Genomic DNA, 14,386 nt, shown 5'->3' with positions numbered 1-14,386 from the left:
CTTATCCTAAGTTGCAGGGCACACTTTCCCCGGTGTCTGCTTTGCTGCTGCCACAAGCTCTACAACAGCAAAGTGGGCTAGGGGAGTGGAGGAGGAGCTGCGCGTGCAACGTCCCTGCCTCTAGAGGGAGAGGAGCCTGGGGCTGGATCGGGGGCCTCAGAACAGGCCCAACATCATGGTGTCCCACCCTACCCCAAGTTCCTCACATAGAACTCCACCTTCTGAGGTTAACAGACATTCACGTGCTAGGCAGCTCTGAGGGGAGCTGAGCCCTCTCCCCAGGGCCCAGCTTCCTGAAACAGCGGGGGTCAACCTGCTATCCCCACCCACAAGAGGTCAGTCTGGTTTGTTATTACAGAAGGGGAGGCGGGCTTTGGGAAGGGAAGGACTTGCAGTCAAGGTCACAGGGCACCCATCCGGGTCTCCTGCCTCTCAGGCCCTAGCTCTTCCCCTCTGCTAGAATATTGACTCTTGCCACAGCCCTCAAGGAGCTCCCACCTCCCTCAGTAAGCAGCAGCCTGGGCTTTGGGGCAGACCCAGAAACCAGGCATCTCCTGACAGTGCTCTGCTGCCCCCTGGTGGCCAGAAGCTCCAGCCGCCAGCGTGACTCCTTTCCCTGCCTTTTTGCCCTGTTGTCGCCTTTATGTGCGGGGAGTGGGACCCAACTCACAGTGACCCCTCCTTGGGCAGGGACTGACTCCCAGGCAAGCCCTGGGCCTCATTTGTGCGACTCCAGGCCTGCAGCCTGAGCCTCTTCCCGTGTTGCCCAAACAACATCCCATGCACAGTACTCCCTTCTATCCGGATATCCAGGGCAGATGCACAGGTACGCCCTTCCCACAGCTGCAGTGTGGACACACCAGTGTCAGGCAGGACCACAACCAGAGGAGGGTCAGAGCACAACAGGACAGACCACGTAGGAAAGACATTGGCTTTTTTATTATTATTATTTTCTGTAAAACTGTAAATAATATACAAAACCAAGGGATGCAGGAGCAGAGGCGGGGTGGCTAGGCCCTGAATACTGATTCAGGCAAGGGGTGTGCTGAGCCTGGTCTGGGAGGCACTTGACTGCAGGCACTGACTCTACTAACCCCAAGGGAAACAGAATATATTAGATTTTCATCGAAAGGAATCTGTGGGGGAGGGGTGTCCAGAGCCAGCCTTCACCCTCCCTGCCAGTGCCTGGTAAGCCCTGAAAGTAGGGGCCGGGGCCAGGGCTCTGAGAGCCTGGGGGCAGTTAGAATGCTGTGCTGGCCATGCTGCCAGGCCCGAAGATGCGGGGCAGGGCATCCAGCGACTCCTCCAGCCGTCGATGGGCAGACTGTCCCTCTTCCCCTGCGATGGGTGAGGATGGGGTCAGGGGTAGCCTTGCTCGATCCTGGTCCAATCACCTCTGGTCCCATTTTGCCCCTCCTCTCATCAGCCAGGAGTCAGCTTGGCCCATCCCACCTGGTCCTCCGGCCTTACCACACTGTTGCAGGCTCTGCCGGGCAGCTTCCCGCACAGCCTCTGTGTCCGTTTGGCACAGGTACACCATAGGCTCAATGCCCTCGGGTGCCTACCAGGGGAGACAGTATTGAGGGAGACCCAGTGGAACAGGCAGGAGAGGCCAAGGACCCAGGGGTAGCGTGAGGGTCAGGAAGGGATAGGATAGGTGGGTGGGTTGGCAGCAGTCACCTTGATGCAGCCCAGGGCCAGGCAGCCAGCCACTCGCGTCTGTACATCCTCATCTTCAAGCTGGTCCAGGAAGCACAGGAGGGCCTGGGTGAGCAGGAGGGCAGACTCAGGCAGGTGCTAGAAGCCTGGGGCCCCAGCCCTTGCCCTCAGGGAAGCACTGGCTGGCCCTTACCCTTTCTCGGAAGGCAGGACCCAGTGACAGGCTCCGGAGCTGAGTGCTGACAGCAGCCATGACCTTGCTGTTGCCATGGACTAGCAGGAAGCTGAGGGCTCGCAGCCCATCCTTATGCAGCCGCCCCTCGGGCGCCAACCTCAAGGCCTTCAGCACCACAGCTTGGTCATCCGAGTTCAGGTTCCGCACGAGTAATACTAAAAGGAAGATGGGGTGGATTGGGACAAAGTGGCATGGCAAAGAGCCTCCTGAGGTGGGGAGGCCTTGGGTGTCCTCCTATCCTCATCCACACACTCGGGCTCACCTTCCTCGGCAGTCTCCGTCACGTAGGACTCCATGGAGGGCTCGTCCAAGGTTTCGACATAACTCCAAAACTGGAAGATGGTGAGCTGCTCCCTAGGGCCTGGCTTGGGCCTCCTGGGCAGTTTCTGCCCCAGGGCTTCCTCCAGGAACTTGACACACACTGTGGGAGGCAATGCCCATCAGGCTTTGGATAGGCCCAGGCCCTCTGAGAGTGTCCCCATCCCAGGTTCAGGTCCAGAGCCCCCTATCTGAATCCTACCGTCTGGGTTCTCCTGCCCCTGGCACAAGCTTTTGCTATTTCTCCTTAGTGCCCTGTTCACTATGTCTGTGTGGGCTGACCTGGTTTCTCCTGAGGCCCCCATCACCAGGGATGTGAGACAGGAATGACAAAGGGGCAGGCAAACAGCCCACTCACCAGCCTCTGCTAAGCCTGACTGGCGCAGAGAGAGGCGGGCACCATACTGGTTGCAGAAGGTGAGGAGCACCCGCTCCACAGGGCAGATGAAAGGGCTGAGTCCCTCTGTGCACTGGTCCCAGAAGGTGAGGAAGCCAGGCCGAGAGGCTGAGAATTGCACCACTGTGAAGGGTGCAAGAACTATCAGGCACAGGACAGGCAGGTGGCAGACAGGCATGCGGGTGGGGTGTGGCAGGGCAGGAGCTTTGAGGCAGATACCAAAGCCCGAACCCACAGGGCCTTTACCTTCCTGGGCAGAGGTGGCAGGGAGCTTCCATTTCCCACTGAGCTCACACACTGCCTCAAGCACATGTGCCTCCCGAAGCAGCCGTTCCAGGGCCCATGCCTCCTGACAGCGCAGGGGCCCAAATGTGCCCAGTTTCTGTAGAACAGGGATGGTCAAGGAGCTCAGACCCCAGAGACTACAAGTCCCAGCATGCATTGGGAAAGGATGGAGAGAACCGAGTATTGTAAGTGGACCTTTCAGCAAGGGCCAGGCAGGTGCCAGGACTCTGGGGCAGTGAGGTGTGGAACTCAGAGGAGGTGCAGAGGGCCAGAATTGAAGCACAGGCCTCCCTGGGGTAAGGGGCTACAAGGGGAGGGTGGGGGAACAGCACAGGCCTCACCAGCAGGAGGCGACTGCAGTGGTACAGGTGATGGACCAGAGCGATATCCAGAGCTGGACATCCGGTGCTGAGGGGGTGGGCACTGGGTGAGTCCAGGCTGTCCTCAGCCCCAGGTTCCGGGCTGCTTGAAGGCCTGGGAGAAAAATAAGGTGGTCACCTCAACAGCACACATCACCCTCTGGTCACCAGTGCATTTTTATCACGCTCTCCCGTCCCAAGATGAAAGACAATACACAGATAACAAACAATGGGCAAGTTCACAGAAGACTTCCAGAAGGAGGAAGGGGTTCACTTGGTGGCAGGGAGCTCTCTGGAGTCAGACTGTCCTTGCCACCTCCAGTTAGGACCTCCAGAGCTGGGATGGGTGGGAGAAGGGCTGCAGTGGGATGGTTTATGCAGTGTGGACTGCACAGGGCTGAGGCCTGAGGGGTGTAAGGTGTGGGGTTGAGAACCGGATAGCAGGAGAGGGAGGAATGGCCGGGCACGACCCTCAATTGGGAAGTGGCTAAAGCTGCCTGGAGATAGAGAGCCGAGCGAGAGAGTTGTGATTGAAGTCGGGGGAGCCGATGCTGGGAGACGAAGGGTGTATGAGGGGGCACTGAAAGGGCTTGTTTGTAGGGTGCATCCAAGGCGAGGCCAAGGGCAGGATGGGGAGCTGGAGACTCACGGGCAGATGGGGGTCGGTGCGGGAGGCAGACACTACAGAGATGAGGAGGAGGAGAGCAGCCAGAAACACTGGAGACACGGCCATCGAGGACACACAAGGGATGTACACGGGAGGGGTACACACTGACACACCTGTCAGCAAGTCACCCTCTCCTGCCCACCTCCAGTCCTGCTGCCCTATTCATGTGCCCCACCTGACCTGTTCCTCCTCACTTGGTCTAGTATCACTCGTGTCCCTACCCACCTGCTCCTCCTTCACCTCTTCCCCCTCCCCTAGCCCCTGATCACCTGTCCCCAGGACCATTAGTGTCTTCGTCTTCATCCTCGTTGAGAAAGCTGAAGCTCTCCAGGACATGCTCCACGGTGATACTAAGACTGGAGGCCCGGCTGCGAGTCAGGCCTTGCCTCTGCTGAGGTTGTGGAGGAAGTCAGAGCTGTTGCCACAGCTTGGCTACCTCCGTACATGGCCCCAGCCCAGCCAGTCCAGCAGACTCACCATAAGCAGACTCTCCAGCCGGGTCACCTCCTGCTCCAGGCCTTGTAGCTCGGGGAACTGGCCACGGTAGTCATCAAGGGCTGCCATTAGAGCCCCCAGCGCCTCTTCCAGCCTCCTGTCCCCCGCCTCTGAAGCTGCCTCTGGGACTAGGGCTTGGGCAGCCATGGCCAGGCTAAGATCTGAACGCTGGGGTGCAGGGGCTAAGGGTGAGGGAGGGGGGCTTGGGCTCTGAAGGCTGGGCCCTGGGGTAGGGCTCGTGAGGGGTTCCCAACCAGTGCAGGTAGGACTGGGGGCGGTGCTGAGGGCTATGGGGTCTGCCTGAGTGCAGGGGACGGTGGCTAGGTGGCCACAGGGTAGGGAGTTGGTACCTAGGAGGGTTGGGTCTGTGTGCACAGGGAGGCAGGAGAGAGAAACAAGACCTAGAGAAGTGGAAGAGCTTATAGTTTTCAGGGTAGGGCTCGTGGTGGTCTGGACTAGGTCTCTAGCATTGGAGGTTGGATCTGCAGTGGTGTAACTTGACACCCTAGCACTGTGAGTAGGGTTTAGGGCAACATGGATGGGGCTGGCAGTGGTGTGGGTGTGGGTGGGACTGGTGGTAGTATGGGTAGGGCTGGCAGTGGTGTGGGTGGGGCTGGTGGTGGTACGGGTGGCATTTGTGGTAGTGTGAGTAGAACTTGCTGTAGTCTGAGTGGGGCTTGTGGTGGTCTGAGCTGGGCCTGTAGTGCTAGTGATAGGGTCTGCAGTATTGGTGGTAGGGCCTGTAGCTGTGAAAGCAGAGAGCACTGGCTTGCAGGTAGGGCTTGTGACAGTGTGTTTGAGGCCTGCGGTGGTCTGGCCTGATCCCGTGGCACCGGGGGTAGAACCTGCAGCACTGGGAGCAGGCCCTGCAGTAGTGAGGGTAGAGACCACGGGCGTGGGGGCAGATCCTGTGGTGGTACAGGCAAGGCTTACAGCACTGTGGGTAGAGCTTATGGCATTATGACTGGTGTGGGTAGGGCTTGGCAGGTCAGAACCACAGTCTGTGGCCTTGTGAACTAACTCTACTCGTTCAAATGGGGCAGGGTCTGCAGATGTGTGAGCAGAGCCTACTGTACTAAGGGCTGGGCTTGTAGCAGAATGACCGGGATCCAGCGTAGCAAGGGCAGGAGAGACAGGACCAGGGTACTCCTCATGCGTGAGATCTGGATGTGTAGGTGGTTTTGGTACCCGACCGAGGCTTTCCAGGCCCACAGCCTCCGCTGAAGCCTCCACCAAGGCAGCGTCCACACTGGCCTCGCTGATGTGGCTCAACGTCCGGCTGTAGGGGGCGTGCCCATTGGCCAAGGCTGGGGCCACAGCCCCCTCCTCATTCATGAACCCAGAGGTAGGGGTCTCAGGCCTACAGAAGGCGACTTGGATGGGTAGGGGCTCAGGTTGCTGCACTAGGGGCCTGGGGGCTGAAGAGTGGCGGGCAGTGCCTGAGAGCTGTGGGCTGGAAGAGTCATCCGAAGATTCAGATGACAGGGACCATGCTGTCCCATTCTCCAGCTCCTCCTGTCTTCGCAGCATATTCTGGGAGAGAGGAAAGGGAATTTCACGATGACCCCATGGGTCTCTGGGGAGCCATGAGGCAAGGGCCTGGGCTGTGACTCACATAGAAGGCCTGCTCCCGCAGCGAGGGCGTGTCTGGTGGGCTCTGGCTATAGGTGGAAAAGCGTTTGGTGACTGTGGAGGCCTTGTTAACGCTGGAAGCGGCCGAGGGCTGGTCATCCTTGTCGAAGGGGCTGAGGAGGGAAGGGACTGTTAGCAGGCCCCCCACCCCGTTATCTCTGCCCCAAAACCCTTCTGCCCTACCAACCTCCATGTGACTTCCAGGCTGAGCTTAATGGTGCCGAGGTCATTGATGTCCACAGCCACGACCTGCGGCAGGGCAGCAAACAGGTCCTTGGTCTCACAGGAGACACTGCCCACAATCACGTGGTTGGCCAGACCCTTCAGCTCTGTCACCTACAGCCAAGAGTGAACCGCAGGATCACAAGGGTATCAGTGCCATCGGATGGTGGGAGATCAGAGGTCTGAATTTGCAAGTTACAGAGGTTATAAGAGGGGCATGGGGTCCTAAGGAGGCTCCAGGGATTGGAGTTCTTAAGTGTGTGGAGCCATGGAGGCTTGAAGTAGTCTGGGAGTATAGGGATCACAGAGGTCTCTATTTGTAGCCTCACCAAGGTCATGAGGGTCACAGCCTCATGGGGACCTAGGGGGTCAAGTAATCACAAGGTCATAGGATCATGAGGAAGTCATGGGTCAAGGAGGCCACAAAGTCATGGGAGTTACAAAAATTGTCACTTTAAAGGCCACAGAGATCATGAGGAAATCATAGTTATAAAAACCCAACAGCAAAAACTCAATGCCAATGACTCAATTCTGACTTGTAATGACCCTGAAGGACAGAACAGAACCGCACCATATGATTTCCAAGACTGTAATCTATACAGAAGCAGACTGGCACATCTTTCTCCCATAGAGCAGCTGGTAGGTTCGAACGGCCGGCCTTTCGGTTAGCAGCCAAATGCTTTAACCACTATGCTGCCAGGGCTCTCTTCATGAAGGTCAGGGGGTCACATACTCACAGGGCCATTTTATGGACTGAATTATGTCCGCCAAAAATATGTGTTGTAAATCCTAACCTCTATGCCTGTGGTTATAATCTCATTTCTGAATGGGTTCTCTGTTATGTTAATGAGGCAGGATTCATGTTGGGTGTGTCTTAAACCAACCTCAAAATTTTGAGATATAAAACAGATCAAACAAGCAAGCAAAAATGCAGAGATGGGGGAAGGCATATGCCAAGCCACATGAAGAATGCCCAGGAGGAGAAGCTCAGAAAAGACAAGGCCCTTCTTTTAGAGCTGACAGAGACAGCCTTCCGTAGAGCCAGCCCCCTGAATTTGGACTTCTAGTCTCCTCAACTGTGGGAAAATAACTTTTTGTTTGTTAAAGCCACCCACTTATAGTGTCTCTGTTATGGCACCACGGGATAAGTAAGACAGCCATGAAGTCTCAAGGGATCAGAGTTCTGAGACTTCTTGGGGTCATAAGCATGATCAGGGATGAACAGAGTCAAGGTGTCTTATGATCCTGGGTAGGAACATCACCTTGATGGACAGGAATTCTGTAAGCAAAGGCAGAAAGATGGTTTCCTCACTGTCCCACACTTGCTTCCCACTGCCCTCAATGCGGCCCCGTAGTTTCCAGCGCTGACGCCCGTACTTCATGCAGATCTGTGGAAACAAGCAGGATGAGGGCGGCCCTTGGTGTGCTGACCCTGCCATCTGGCCCTTACCGGCACATCCTCATACCTCGTACTGATCTCCCACGCACAGTCTGGCGAACCCGGCCAGCCCTGGGGGGAGAAGTGGATGAGCCATGCTAGGGGTATCTCAGGAATACACCATCTGCCCCCACAACTCAGTACCTTTCATCCGGAGATGGAACTCGCCCAGTTGTGCTTCCAGCTCAGTCTCCAGCATGCACATACTCTGGGAGGGAGAGGGCAGGGTGTGTATTAAGAACCAGCCCTGCTCTGACCAGCCCTGCCACTCCCTGTGCCTCTGCTTCATAGGCACCCACCCCTCACCTCTGTGTACTCTCGATGTCCTCGAGTGGCCTCGGCCAGGCTGTCCCGGGCCTCTCGGCTCCCAGGGGACCCAGTAGTGTAAGCACGGACCATGTTGGAGGCCCCATCCCGGAGACGCCGCTGGACACAGTATGCCTCGTATAGCTCGTCAATCTGCGCAGGTAAGCAGGGTGGTAACAGTGGACTAAGACTCACTCAGAAGCTAGCACTCACTCCGCATCTCCCCGTGACACCTCAACCCCTCAGCCCACCCTGCAGGTGTGCATGCATGCTGTACACGTACCTTGCTGGCATGGAACTCCAGCCGTCGCAAGAAGCGTTCAATGGACTTGACTTGCTGGGGGACAGGTGGGTCAGGAGTGGCCTGAGGTCCTGGGACCTTTACCTTCCCCAGGAGCCAACCCCTCCCACCACCATCCTATCAAACTCACCTTGTCTAAGTCATACAGGAAGCCCTGCAGGCGGAAATGAGAAGGGGCCCTTAGGAGGCATGGAGAGGACTCTAGTAGAGGTGCTTGCCCACCCAGACCCATCGTAGCTCCTGTCCCTCCCGGTCTCCCTTCCCCTCACACAGCAGTCCATAATCACGCCAGTCAGCAGGGATTGACTCCTCTTCCCACACCCTGCCTGGCCTTGGTGGGGACTGGTGATACAGATCTGCACTCCAAGATCCCTCCAGTAGCTCCTCTCCCCACTTCTTCCCTGGTCCCATCTACTCCTTTTCCTGCAGCCCCTGGGGAGAGCTCTGTGCCTCCTAATGCATGGTTCCCTCTGCCAGGAAACTCCTATTCATCCTTCAAGACCCAGCAGCAATGTCTCTTGGGAAGCTGTGACCCCTTCCCTAGAAGAACCACAGATCTCTCCTCAGTAATCTTCTGTTGTCCATGTCTGTATAGCCTGACCCACTCTGCTGGAAGTCCATGCAGGCAAGTGCTGGGTCACAGGCAGGAAGTACGCACAACAAAGAAGCGGAGGATGGAACCCCAGCCTTCCCTGATATCCCCTTTTCCATTCACACTTGGACGGTTACCCCAGAAAATAACCTTGATGTCACTGAGGCTGCTACTGCATAGCCCCCACCCCCATACTACAAAGGCAAAAGGTATCAGTCTAGGATATCCCTGCCCCTTCTAACCCCTTACCAGTCGGGAATTCCTCTTGGATTCCTTTATTTGCCGTTGGAGTTTCTCCTGCTCCTGTTGATGCACTTCCAAGTAGGCTCTGGGGAAAGGATGGACAAGAATTAACTGACCTTTCCAGCCTCCCGTGCCCAGGTTACAGGCAGTGGGCACAAAGGTTCCTGCTAGCAGAAGGGATCTGGGAGAAGCGATAGTAAGAGAGTTACTTACTTCAGACCCCGCTTCAGCGCAGCATACACTTGGTCCAGCCGCTCAGGCTGCGGCACCTTGGGGGCTGGGTGTGCCACGGAAAACATCCTAGATACACGCGAGAGCGCTAGGGGCTTCCGTGGGGGCCTCGGGGGGCTGAAGGCCGGGAAGCTCCTGAAGAAGAGGCTGTTTTCAGAAAGGGAAGGGCAGGAGCCTCCCAAACCCTCATTGCATACCCCACTCCACACTCCTGACCGCATTAAACCCCTCTGTCGCCTACCTGGGCCCCCGCTCGTGGCTGCCGAGGACGCCTGCGAAGGACTGGCTCCTATTGACTCGGGCACTGAGCAGGCGGCGCTGCGGCCGCACTGACAGAGACATCATGGAATGAGTCCGCGCGGGGCTCCCTGGAGGGTGGCGAGAGGGATGTCCAGCGCCAGTCAGGCCCCGGAAGCCCCCTCCCTGTAGCACGGCCCCAGGTACTGCTGTCCAGCCGGCCAGGGGCTGAGGCTGGGAGTCCGACTACCTCGCCGGCCCCGGCGCTAATGACAGGGCATCCGCGGGCGACTCGACCTCGGACTCAGCGTGGCCTCGGCTCGGCCCCCGCTTCCTGCAGAGGTGCGGACTCCGCCTGCAGCGGGGCAGGAAGGGGGGTCGTGCAGGGACCCTCCCCCGGCTGGGAAAGGGCAGGAAAGGGGCGGGGCGCGCGAAGAATGCGCGGAAGCGCCTGTTTACCCAGGGGCGGGGCGGGCTCCCCCAGCCCTGCCCCCTGCCCCCCCTCAAGTCGACCAGGAGCTTGGGCGCCCGCACCCCAGGAGGCCGCAGGAGGTCACCGGGTGGGGCGAGGTGTTCACATCCCTGCCGAGCTGCCCAACAGGCCGGGCCAGGGCGGGTTTGGCTTCCGAGACCCGCCTGCCCCGCGGAAGCTGGCTCCCCCTAGTTGCCGCTCCGGGACGCCGGAGCCCTACGGGTGCCCGGCAGCCGGGGGATTCCCAGAGTGGGGGGCAGTGCCGAGAAGTGCCCCGCCCCCTCCACTTTCCAGCAGCTCGCAACTGGAAACTGAGTCACGATCACCACCGTCGCCCGCGCCCTCGGCGGAAAGGGGTCCTCGCACCCCGTTGCGGATTAGCACGGACCCCTGGGCCCCAGAATCCAGCCCCGCACCCCCTGAGGCAAACGCCAGCGTCTCCGGAGCCTCAGACCGGGTCCTACCTTTCTTCTTGGCGTTCATGGTAGGTCCAGGACAGCCCCCGCCTCACGCTCACTCCCCGCGGCCCCACCGGCCCAGGGCTTCACGGTACCGACCCAGATGGGCGGCGTGCTCGCTCCCCGCCGCTCTGGCTCGGGCTCCGGCTCCTCCCGGCGCCGCCCCCCGCCCAGTTCCTGCCGCCTGACTCAGTCCGTCGGGATGGGGCGGGACCGGCCGGACCAGGGGGACACTGGGGCCTAGGCCTGCCTGGCTCACGAGAGGGGCGACTGGGGGTTCTCTTCCGAGAGGGGACTAACTGCTGCGGTCAGGAACGTGCATTAACGGTGTTGGGCGCGTTGGTGGAATATCAGTCTCTAAACTGGATGAGGGAGCTCTGGTAGCATAGTGCCTAAGGCGCTTGACTGCTAACCAGAAAGCTGGCGGTTCAAACCCACCAGCCACTACTAAGAAGGAAGGTTGGGCAATCTACTTCTGAAGTGATACTGTCTCGGAAATGCAATGCGGGGTCGCTATGAGTCAGGGCGACTCCACGGCACATAACAACAACACAGCAAACTGGATGAAGGGATGAGTAGCGGCTGTAAGAATAAGGAGCTCAAAAAGCGAGAGATGAGAGCGCTGAGAGGAGGCTGAATTGACCAAGGGCTGAGAGTTGGGGTTCTGAGTGTGTGAAGAGTGGAGGGGTGGGGCTGAGAGCGAAAGGCAGGGTTAGGGGTGCTGAGTGATAGACTGCTGGTAGCCAGCTGAGTGCAGCTCTGACCAGGAGGGGTCTGGAGGCTTGAGAAGAGAGAGTGGGTAGTGTATTGCTGTCCCAATAAGGAAGCAGAGAAGGAACAGGGGCACAGTCCCACAGCCCCTTATACCACCCTCACCCCAATGCCCACAATGAGGTGCTTGGTCTGGGGATCCCCCAAGACCCTACAAAAGATCAGAACCCCCTGCCCAGCCAGTCTCTGCCTCAGCTGCATCCTACAGCTGAGGCCCCTTCCTCCTGGCCCTCAGGCCCTGAATCCTGGGTGCTGGCCCTTTTCCACCCTCAATACTTCTTCCTTGAATATCCTCCATCCACCTCTGACCTGGATAGAGGCCACCATGCTCAGGGTCCACTGGGCATCCCACCACCCTGATCTCAGAGGCACTGAATACTCCCCCGCCCCACAAACCCTCTTGGTCCTTTTGAGACTCAGTTCTGCTTTCCAGAAAGCTACAGTGGACCCAGGGGTCTGCGTTTCCAACAAGCCCCATACCAATTCAGAGGCAAGAGGGCCAAGGACCCCTGTTTGAGAAATGCTATCTTCTCTTAAAACTGGCCACTGTGCACCTATACCAGCAACTTCTGCATTCTCATGGACTGCCCACCCAGTGCTGGCCTCTCTGTTCCCTTCTGCCACTCCCCATGAGAACAGCCCAGTCTTATCACCTGCGTTTGGAATGCCCCTTTCTTAAAAGCACAACCACTTTGACAACAACCTGCAGGCAACTCTCCATCACCCCAGCCTCACCTGCCTTCTACCTGAGGCCTTGGTCCCTTGAGGCCTCTGCTCATTTATTCAACTATTCACTGAGTGACAACCCTGTGCCAAGCATGTGCCAGTTGCTGGGATACAGCTCTGAGTTTTACAGACACCACCCTGCACGGGGCTTACACTCCGCCTCTACTTTCTTTCTCTCCACTGGTTCCCTCCTATCTTTTCTACCTTCCCTGCACAGCCTAGTACCAGCCTGGATCCACTGCCACCACTCCATCCCTCACCTGCTGCTAATATCCTGCACCTCTCCCCTACCTGGCAGAAACTAACGCTGGGCAACCCAACTCCCTGCCTTCTCTGCACCTGCACACTGGCTGGCAGGAGCTGCCGGAGGTCTTGGCACAACAGCCCACCTGGAACCATGGAGCAGTTCTCACCCTCAGCCAGGTTCTCTTTCCCCATCCAGTAAATCCTCATATGTGGTCCATATCACTTCTCTCCCTCCTTATAACCTCATACAAGCCCAGGTCACTACTATGTAAAAAATAAAAACAGCCCCCTGTATGCCCACCAATACTGTAATGGCTAACCAGTAACCAATTGTCATTGAGTAGACTCTGACTCACGGTGACCTCATGTGGGGCAGAGTGGAACTGTGCTTCATTGGGTTTGCAATGACTGATCTTCCAGAAGTAAGATGACCAGGCCTTTTTTTCCAGGTGACTTTGGGTGGACTCAAGCCACCAACTTTTCGGTTAGCATTTAGTTAACCATTTGCACGACTCTGGGACTGTACTTAGATGCATAATAAAATATACGGCAAAAAGAATGAACATTCTGCAATGACATACAATGATATGGATGAATCTTACAGACATAATGTTGGATGAAAGATGCAAGACACAAGAGAGGATATAGATTTGCTTCTCTTGTGTGAAGTTAAAAAAGGCAAAACTAGTAATCTATAGTGATAAAAGTTAGGACAGTGGTTATTCTTGGGGGTAGTGGCTGGAAGGGGCATGAGGATGGCTTCCAGGGTGCTGGTAATGTTTTATTTCATGATCTGCGTTCTGGTTATGCGTTCCTTTGTGAAAATTTACTGAGCTGTATGCACTTAGGACAAGGAGCACTGGTAGCATAATGGTTTAAGTGCTCAGCTGCTAACCAGAAGGTCAGTGGTTTGAACCCTCCCAGTGGTTCTGTGGGAGAAAAGACCTGGTGATCTGTCCTGTAAAGATGAGAGTCTAGGAGACCCTATGGAGAAGTTCTGCTCTGGCATATCAGGTCACTAGGAGTCAGAATATGCAGATGACATAACTTTGCTCTCTGAAAGTGAAGAGGCATTGAAGCACTTACTGATGAAGATCAAAGACTACAGTCTTCAGTATGGATTACACCTCAACATAAAGAAAAATTCTCACAACTGGACCCATAAATAACACCATGATAAATGGAGAAAAGGTTGAAGTGGTCAGGGATTTCATTTTACTCAGATCCACAATCAACAACTATGGAAATAGCAGTTAAGAAATCAGACATTGTACTGCAGTGGTATATCTGTTGCAAAAGATTTCTTTAAAGTATTAAGGAGCAGAGATGTCACTTTAAAGAGTAAGGTGCACCTAACCAAACCAAGGTATTTTCAGCCACCTCATATGCATGTGAAAGCTGGACAATGAATGAGGAAGACTGAATAAGAGTTGATGCCTTTGAATTGTGGTGTGGCAAAAAAATACTGAAAGTACTATGGACTGCCAGAAGCATGAACAAATCTGTCCTAAAGGAAGTGCAGCCAGAATGCTCCTTGGAAGCAAGAATGGCCAGACTTCATCTCACTTACTTTGGTCAAGTGGTCAGAAGGGACCATTCCCTGGAGAAGGATATCATGCTTGGCTCAGCGAAAAGGGGAAGACCCTCAACAAAATGGATTGACACAGTGACTGCAATGATGGGCTCAGGTATAGCAAGAATCATGAGAATGACACAGGACCAGTGTTTCGTTCTGTTGTACACAGAGTTGCTATGAGTCAGGGACAACTTGACAGCACCTAACACCAACATGCGTCAGAATTGGTCTGATGGCACACACCACCACTACCAGCACTTAGGACATGTACACTTTTCTGTACTTGTATTATACTTCAATATAAAACCAACCAAACCAAACCAAACCTATTGCTGTTGATTCCTACTCAAAGTGACCCTACAGGATAGAACAGAAGTGCCTCCATAGGGTTTCCAAGGCTGTAATCTTTACAGAAGTAGACTGTCACATCTTTCTCCCACCGAATGACTGGTGGGTTTGAACCACTGATGTTTTGGTTAGCAGATGAGCACTTTAATCATTGCACCACCAGGGCTCTATT

General features: G+C 56.1%; 1 protein-coding gene across 1 annotated transcript; it reads right to left on the bottom strand.

The window, feature by feature from the left end:
- Positions 1 to 1,240: 1,240 nt before the first annotated feature.
- On the bottom strand, positions 1,241 to 10,572 carry RIPOR1 (RHO family interacting cell polarization regulator 1). Its single transcript, XM_007940254.2, has 24 exons — positions 10,554 to 10,572; positions 9,622 to 9,748; positions 9,363 to 9,515; positions 9,156 to 9,234; positions 8,445 to 8,468; positions 8,297 to 8,350; positions 8,014 to 8,166; positions 7,852 to 7,915; positions 7,736 to 7,779; positions 7,532 to 7,657; positions 6,235 to 6,383; positions 6,031 to 6,160; positions 5,304 to 5,948; positions 4,928 to 5,228; positions 4,398 to 4,870; positions 4,190 to 4,311; positions 3,236 to 3,368; positions 2,856 to 2,991; positions 2,571 to 2,732; positions 2,157 to 2,315; positions 1,853 to 2,049; positions 1,681 to 1,764; positions 1,471 to 1,561; positions 1,241 to 1,338 (listed from the first exon to the last, which is right to left on the bottom strand). The coding sequence occupies exons 1-24, from the start codon at positions 10,570 to 10,572 to the stop codon at positions 1,241 to 1,243; spliced, it is 3,723 nt and encodes a 1,240-aa protein (XP_007938445.1).
- Positions 10,573 to 14,386: the final 3,814 nt, after the last annotated feature.

The sequence above is a fragment of the Orycteropus afer genome, unplaced genomic scaffold (assembly GCF_000298275.1).
Source record: "Orycteropus afer afer isolate SDZICR_OR568_19922 unplaced genomic scaffold, OryAfe1.0 scaffold00067, whole genome shotgun sequence".
NCBI lineage: Eukaryota > Metazoa > Chordata > Mammalia > Tubulidentata > Orycteropodidae > Orycteropus > Orycteropus afer.
The sequence above is the reverse complement of the archived record's forward strand: the minus strand, read 5'-3'. Positions and strand labels throughout refer to the sequence as shown.

Bases quoted from the DNA above. Each gene is read 5' to 3' on its own strand.
- RIPOR1 (XM_007940254.2), bottom strand. The intron at 9,516-9,621 runs GTAGGCGACAGA...CCTCTTCTTCAG, and splicing joins AGCCACGAGCGGGGGCCCAG to GAGCTTCCCGGCCTTCAGCC. The intron at 9,235-9,362 runs GTAAGTAACTCT...TCCTTTCCCCAG, and splicing joins GCGCTGAAGCGGGGTCTGAA to AGCCTACTTGGAAGTGCATC.